The following is a 7,828-nucleotide window of genomic DNA, read 5'->3' as shown; positions in this document are numbered from 1 at the left end:
TACCCTTGATTCCACGACTGATCGAGAATCTCGTAAGGCAGCCTAAAATATACAAAAGGCCTTTTATATCCCACACCTGTCAATGGCAAAGACTTCAAAAGACTCACAACCCTCTGAGGGAAGACATCCCTCCTCAGTTCAGTGTTAAATTTCAGCTCCTATATTCTGAGACTGTGCCCTCTTGTCCCAGAGTCTCCCATGAGGGAAACATCCTCTCAGCATTGACCCTGCTCAGCCCCTTAAGAATCCTCATTTTCTCAATGATGTCACCTCCCACTCTTCTTAACTTCAGTGCCTTTCAGTCTTAACGTGTGCAATCTTTGCCCATAAGACAATCCCTCCATTTCAGGGATCATCCCAGTGAACATTCTCCAAGCTGTCTCAGATGAAATGATATCGCTCCTTCGATAATGTAACCAAAACTCACATTTCTCCAGAAGTGCTCTCCTCAGCCCCTTGTACAGCTGCAGTAAGGCTTCCCTACTCTTATCCTCCAACCCCCTTGGAATAAGGGCCAACATTCCATGGCCCTTCCTGATTACCTGCTGCCCCTGTGTGCTCACTTTCTGTGTTCCATGCACACGTTCCCCCATGCCCCTTTGTGTTGCAGCTCTCTGCAGTTTTTCAGTGAGGACAGGTCTAAGGGAAGTAATGATTCCAGTAGCAAAACGTTCATGAACCAGAGGACAGAGAGGGTGCACAGCTGTAGAAAAGACAAGGATTGGAAATTGGTTGTATCTTTGATTTGAATTCTGTCCCTAAAAGGAGATGACTGTGAACTATTTTGAAATAGGGATTTGGTTAACCTCAGATCCATGGAGAGCTTTCAGAGAATTGTACATTCTCCTTAGAACAGAAAGAGACTGGGAAGATTTCACAAAGCTGCTTCATCTGATCACTGGTGTTGATGGAGAAAATAAGGGGAATGTTTAAAAGCAAATTACTGCGGGTGCTGGAATCTGAAACCAAACGAGAAAATGCTGGAAAATCTCAGCAGGTCTGGCAGCATCTGTAAGGAGAGAAAAGAGCTGACGTTTTGAGTCTAACTGACCCTTTGTCAGCTTTGACAGTCAGTTAGACTCGAAACGTCAGCTCTTTTCTCTCCTGACAGATGCTGCCAGACCTGCTGAGATTTTCCAGCATTTTCTCTTTTGGAAGGGGAATGTTTCCACTGACTGGACATCTGTAAGCAGAGGAAATTTTACACAGCTCTTATTCAGACCAGAGATGAAATTAGAGTTCCATTACCAGCCACGATTTGTTGCAAGTTCAAATCACTCGGAATGGGACAACTTGGCACCGATCATTTGGCCCGGCTGTTTTGGCTCTAAACTGTTTTGTTGCTCATTACTTTGGCGCTGAGCTGTTTTGGCGCCAATTCAGAATTTAAAAAAGTCTTGTAGAGCCCGTAAGAAATTTGTTTTTATTGCACTGTAAGAAATAAATCTAATTATTTTTTATTCATTATTTTTAACCTATTCATTATGAAAATGAATTTCTGCATTTTGCTACGTTCATCAAACATATATAGATAACCATCGTGTGAAAATGTTGGTTTGTCTCTCCTGCTTAGAATGCTTTCAGCCATTTCTGGTATGGGCTCGACAAGAAAATAGAAAGAAAATTGTATTACAGCTTTCCAATGTGAAGACAGAAGGGCTTAAGTATCATCAAGGCAGTAGATGACTATTAACAATTGTTAAATGAGAAAATGATTACAAAACGAGATTTCAATCTATGGTGGGTCATTACAGCTTTGACTATCAACTCTTGCGAGTTGAGAAAATTATATCAGGCTGTTAGTCATCCTCTCTTCTATAACCAAACAAGATTTTTAAAAAAATCTGAATTGGTGCCAAAACAGATCAGCGCCAAAGTAATGAGCAACAAAACAGTTTAGAGCCAAAACGGCTGGGCCAAATGATCGGCGCCTAAAAGGGCAGCGCCAAAACGTACCCGACCCCAAATCCCTGGCTGAGCAGGTGCTGGAGGGAGATGAATGCTGGCTATTTTATTAAGAGTCCTGGGTAAGAATGGGAAAGGATTAAACTCACGGGTCACAGAGTAAAGTTGAGGGGAGGGCGAGGGAGAGAGGGACGTTAGAGAAAGCTCCATCACAGTTCCAGTGTTATGAGTTGAATGGGATTGATCTGTGCTTTATTATTCCATCAGTCCATGCATCCCCATGGAACGTCAAACACTTGTGTAATTTATAACATTGCAGGAGTGAACAATGGAATGAGACAGAATGAATTAGCCTTTGTGGTAAGCCGTACATGTGATGGTGTCAATGATGTAAAGCTAACTGGCCAACCTGCAGACTGGATGGGATTGTTAGATAGAATACAATGGGCAAGAGGAACAAATGAGCTTTAAAGGAACAGTGTTTCATGGTAGTGAGTAGTTAGAGACTGGAATGTACTGCTGAAGGGAATGGGAGAGACAGAGTTCAATCTGGGCAACCCACACGGAATTTGGTTTTCATTCCAAAGTGCAGGACTTTGGTAACAGCAGTGTGTACCATCCACAAGATGCACTGCAGAAGTTCACCAAGACTCTTTAGATCGTACTTTTCGACACCATGACCACTTCCATCAAGAAGGACAAGAGCAGCAGATACATGGGAACACTACTCCCTAAAACCTCTCCTCTGAGCCACTCATCATCCCGACTTGGAAATGTATCGCCGTTCCTTCAGTGTCGCTTATTCAAAATCCTGGAATTCCCTTCCTAAGGGCATTGTGGGTATACCTACAGCACACAGACTGCAGTAGTTCACGAACATCGCTCACCCACACCTTCTCAAGGGGGTAACTAGACATGGGTAATTATTGCTGAACCAACCAACAATACCCTCATCCCTCAGTGAATAAAAAATTTCAATTTCCTATTGAATAATGAATTCCATGCCCCAGCCACTGGCTTGAAAAGGAAATCTTCTTTACAATGACTGATCAGTTTTATTGGTTATTCTCTGACATCTTATGGCTGCTAGTTACTCTCTTTTCCACTCAGGGCACTCTTGGTTAGCAGATAGACAACATTGAATCATTGCACTTTGATATAAATCACCATTAATTTACGTACAGAATTCAATTATCTAAAGAGTTGCATTCCACTTTGTTAATGATTTTCAGAATGCCACTCAGATAATAAGTAGAGTTCTATGAAATATTGACTTTAGTTTGCTTTGTAATGTCAATGTTGTTCTGAATAACTTGTGCAATACAGAGGTGGGTATGAAAAAAAATTAATAAGCTGTTCATCAGAGCCAGACTATTTCTTATTTACCCTGTATGCAGAGATAAAGGTCTAATCATGTTCAGGTTTAATGTGCCAAAATGCATCAGTGTTCCTTGCTAATCTAATACAGAATGTTAGGTTGGCTGTAACTCAGTTATTTACTCTGGATGAGAATTCCATCACATCTCAGGGATTTTTCTACGAGCTCACAGCGCCAGAGACCTGGGTTCAATTCCCACCTCAGGCGACTGACTGTGTGGAGTTTGCACGTTCTCCCCGTGTCTGCGTGGGTTTCCTCCGGGGGCTCCGGTTTCCTCCCACAGTCCAAAGATGTGCAGGTCAGGTGAATTGGCCATACTAAATTGCCCGTAGTGTTAGGTAAGGGGTAAATGTAGGGGTATGGGTGGGATACGCTTCGGTGGGTCGGTGTGGACTTGTTGGGCCGAAGGGCCTATTTCCACACTGTAATGTAATGTAATCTAATCTAATCTTCTGTCTGTTCTCAATCATGAACATATTGGCTTCTGTCTATAGTCATTCACTCTATACACATTTATTTTGTTATACAAGGGAAGGTTCTGCGTGGAACCACTTTGAATGAAGCAATTTGGTCCATCTTGCATCCAGCTCTCCAACTTGCATATGGTGGATTTATAACTCCCATCACATGAATCTTTCTCACCTCACTCACTTACTTTAGATCGATTTGTGGTCAACATTAAAACTGAAGCTTCTGTGTTGAATGTAAATTCCAGGATTGCAGCACATTATTCAAAGCCTGTCCTGCAGGAGTGCTTGTGTACCGGGCAGTCTGAGATGCTGATCCTGGATGTGACATCAAGCCAAATGCACATCTGCCTGTGTTATTGGATATCAAAGATCTCACAGCACCAAGAACCTTGGATTTCCTCATCAATCTCCCTCCTTCAATCAACATCTCACACAAAGACAGAATGAAATATCTGGAATGAATGAGATTGTTGCTTACTGGGACTAGGTCAATCTTGGTTATATATTTTCTGAATTATAAAGAGATCTTTGCTCAAATATTACTGTGTAGAAGATAAAGTTGCATGAGGCCTCTGAACTCCTCCCTCTACTTGTTATTGGAATCATTTCCCTGTTTGTGATTTAGGTGCCCACTATGGCATTGAAGGCTCATGATCCCACATATGGAATAACTTGTCAATGTCTCTTCCAGCTAACCTAGTGACGATTGTCATTCTCTCTCGTGAAAAGTGTGGCATCACCAAGGGTACTTCTCTCCATCTGATTTCTATGGCAACAGCTGATCTACTGGTCATTGTCTTCAACATCATCCTGACAACACTGGCTTTCAAATATTTCCCAGCTTCATTTCTGTTTTACACAGCGGTGTGCCGTACTAACATTGTCATGGGCTCCGCCGCTACTGACTGCTCTGTCTGGTTGACTATCACTTTCACCATTGACCGCTTTGTGGCCATTTGTTGCCACAATTTGAAAGCCAGATATTGCTCTGCCAGAACAGCAGCCTTGGTGATAACCATGGTTTGCTCCGTGAGCATTTTGAGGAACATTCCATTTTACTACAAATACCAATCTATGGACACATGGGGTGGTGTGCCCTGGGGCTGTGCCACCAGACCACAGTTCTTCATCTTGCCAGGATGGGTGGCATTTTTCTGGATCCACCAACTGCTGAACCCATTGATCCCCTACCTCCTGATCCTACTGTTCAATGCTCTGACCATCAGGCATATTGTCTTGGCAAATCGGGCATGCAGGGGTCTTCGAGCCCCCAGTAAAAGGGACCAGAGAGGAGATGCAGAGATGGTCAACAGGAGGAAATCCATCATACTGCTGTTTGTTGTCTCGGGCAGTTTTATATTTTTGTGGATGACCAAGATCAGTGTTTTCTTACTGATGAAGATTACCAACAACCATTTTTATCCCAGTTATGATCATCCTGTTATGATCGCTGACATATCTGGGACAGTGCTATTCTACCTGAGCTCCTGTACAAACACTGTCCTTTATGCCCTGACCCAGAGTAAATTCAGAGAGGAGCTGAAGAGGGCTCTGAAATATCCCTTCACTCTCATCCGTGAATGTATACCTACATCAAAATAAGAGAAATGATTGAGACTGAAGCACCCCACACAGTTTGTGCCCCTCTCTGAGCTCTCTTCAATCTTTACATCTCACCTGAATTTCCCTGCTATTCTCCACTTGACAAGATGAACAGGACGAATTGTCCACTTGAGCAACAGGACGTGTTGGCTGGATCTGGGAACTAATGTATGTCTATTGATCCTTTCCCTGGCTATTTCTCTGTTACTGGTTCTGTAGCCCCTGGCCCAAGTGAACACATCAGCCCTTTCACTGAGAAACAGAGTTATCCAACAGCCTTAAAGAAAATATGGTCAGTTTTTTCGGGACACACTGATTCAAGGGCACATCTCTCTTCCTATGAGGTTTCAGATGATTGATGCCTCTCTGACCCACTCTGCTTCTCAATGTGGAGACTGTCTATTCTATACCCTGCCCGATATCCCTGCCAGCACAGACTCCATTCCAATACCCCATTCCCCCAAAACCCTGTGGAGTGCAATGCCTTTTGGATGGTATTTTAATATTCAGTCCTGCGGACGGTGGTCTGGATTCCCTGCTGCGCTTTATCCTGACCAAGAGTATGAGAACGGTCAGTTCCCTGTCCGACTGGAAAACTTCCCTCACCTCGTTTTCTCTCCTTTTAAACACATTGGAGGTGATTCTCTACATGTCTGAGAGAGTATTCAGGAGGAAATAAAGAAAATGAAGAAAAACACATGTTGTGGATATTGTGTCTATGTCTACAGTTTACCTAATTCCCTTCACATGAGCGACAATCATGTACACTCAAAATGGTTAGATTAGATTACTTACAGTGTGGAAACAGGCCCTTCGGCCTAACAAGTCCACACCGACCCTCTGAAGCGCAACCCACCCAGACCCATTCCCCCATATTTACCCCGTCACCTAACACTAGGGGCAATTTAGCATGGCCAACTCACCTGACCTGCACATTTTTGGACAGTGGGAGGAAACCGGAGCACCCGGAGGAAGCCCACGCAGACACGGGGAGAATGTGCAAACTCCATACAGTCACCAGAGCGGGAATTGAACCCGGGTCTCTGGTGCTGTGAGGCAGCAGTGCTAACCACTGTGCCACCATACCACCCATAATGATCTCTGGGGGAAAAAGGACATCACAGGGTTTAATGAGATACTTGCAACATGGGACACATCATTGCATCTACTTCTCATCCACACATCTATAATGTGCCCATATCTCTCATTTTACTATCAGTCCTTTCTCATTCCCTCTATCTGTTGTTTCTACATTCATTCACAACTGTTTCAACCCATTCGAGGGACATGGCTGGGATTGGCTAGACCAGGATTTATTATCCACTCTTCGCTCTCCTGCTGATAATCTTGCAATTATCAATCCGAGTTAATGATATCCTAACTAGTGGAAACAGAATATCTTTCCCCTGTCAAACCTTTTCATAATATTGAATACCTCAAAACAGTCACCTCTTGAGCAGCGTCGAAGTAAAAGCGAACCCGGGAGACTACAGCAAAGGTAAGACAGATTGTTTTAAAATTGCTTACCTGTAGCGGGCAGCGGTGTGTTTTTTTTTAACTCTCTCTCCACAGAAAGAGCGGGAGCAGCAGAGGAAGTGACGGCAAGCAGAGGGGCAGCCGGGAAGGAAAAGTGAGTATATAAGTCAGGAAGTCTCTGGAGTCTCGCATGGTGTGTTGCCTGCCCGGTGCCAGGGTGCGAGACATCTCCGACCGGCTTGAAAGGATATTGGAGCGGGAGGGGGAGGATCCAGTTGTTGTGGTCCACGTTGGTACCAACAACATAGGCAAAGCTAGGGTGGAGGACCTGTTTGGGCATTACGAAGCACTAGGCAGGAAATTGAAGCACAGGTCCTCAAGGGTCATAATCTCCGGATTACTGCCCGAGCCACGTGCCAATTGGCATAGGGGCAAGAAAATTAGGCAAGTAAACACGTGGCTAAGGGATTGGTGTGGGAAAGAGGGATTCCACTTCATGGGGCATTGGCATCAGTTTTGAAACAGGGGGGATCTGTACCGTTGGGACGGTCTCCACCTGAACCGATCAGGTACCAATGTTCTAGCGAAGAGGATAAATAGGGTGGCCAGTAGGACTTTAAACTTCTGAGTTGGGGGGAAGGGACAGTGAAAGCGACAGGGAGTATGGAGGTAAATGGCAAGATAAGCAGCAGGATAGCATGTTTCCAGGCGGATTTAAAATTGAGGCAGACTGAGAATGCAGTAAAAAGCAAGGATAACTTAGGACATATGACTTCCAACATCTCTAATGATAAGGAAGTTAGCATTAAGGCACTTTACCTGAATGCTCGTAGCATTCATACAAAGCTGATGAACTAATGGCACAGATAATAGTGAATGATTACGATGTAGTAGGCATCACAGAGACTTGGTTACAGGGGGGTCAGGACTGGCAGTTAAACCTCCATGGTTTTTCAACTTATCGAAAAGACAGAGAGGTGGGCAGAGGGGGTGGGGT

The 7,828-nt window shown here is 44.1% G+C and overlaps 1 protein-coding gene across 1 annotated transcript; it reads left to right on the top strand.

Moving 5' to 3' along the window:
- The first annotated feature begins 4,431 nt into the window (after positions 1–4,431).
- LOC148139407 (putative G protein-coupled receptor 139) lies at positions 4,432–5,355 on the top strand. The gene has a single exon (XM_087980936.1). It carries the CDS (start codon positions 4,432–4,434, stop codon positions 5,353–5,355), a length of 924 nt encoding a protein of 307 aa, XP_087837062.1.
- Positions 5,356–7,828: the final 2,473 nt, after the last annotated feature.

Source organism: Chiloscyllium plagiosum, unplaced genomic scaffold (assembly GCF_037043375.1).
Source record: "Chiloscyllium plagiosum isolate Xiang-an unplaced genomic scaffold, Cpla_swu_hap1 HiC_scaffold_38, whole genome shotgun sequence".
In the NCBI taxonomy this organism is placed as follows: Eukaryota; Metazoa; Chordata; class Chondrichthyes; order Orectolobiformes; family Hemiscylliidae; genus Chiloscyllium; species Chiloscyllium plagiosum.
This window is presented reverse-complemented; position numbering and strand designations above follow the sequence as displayed.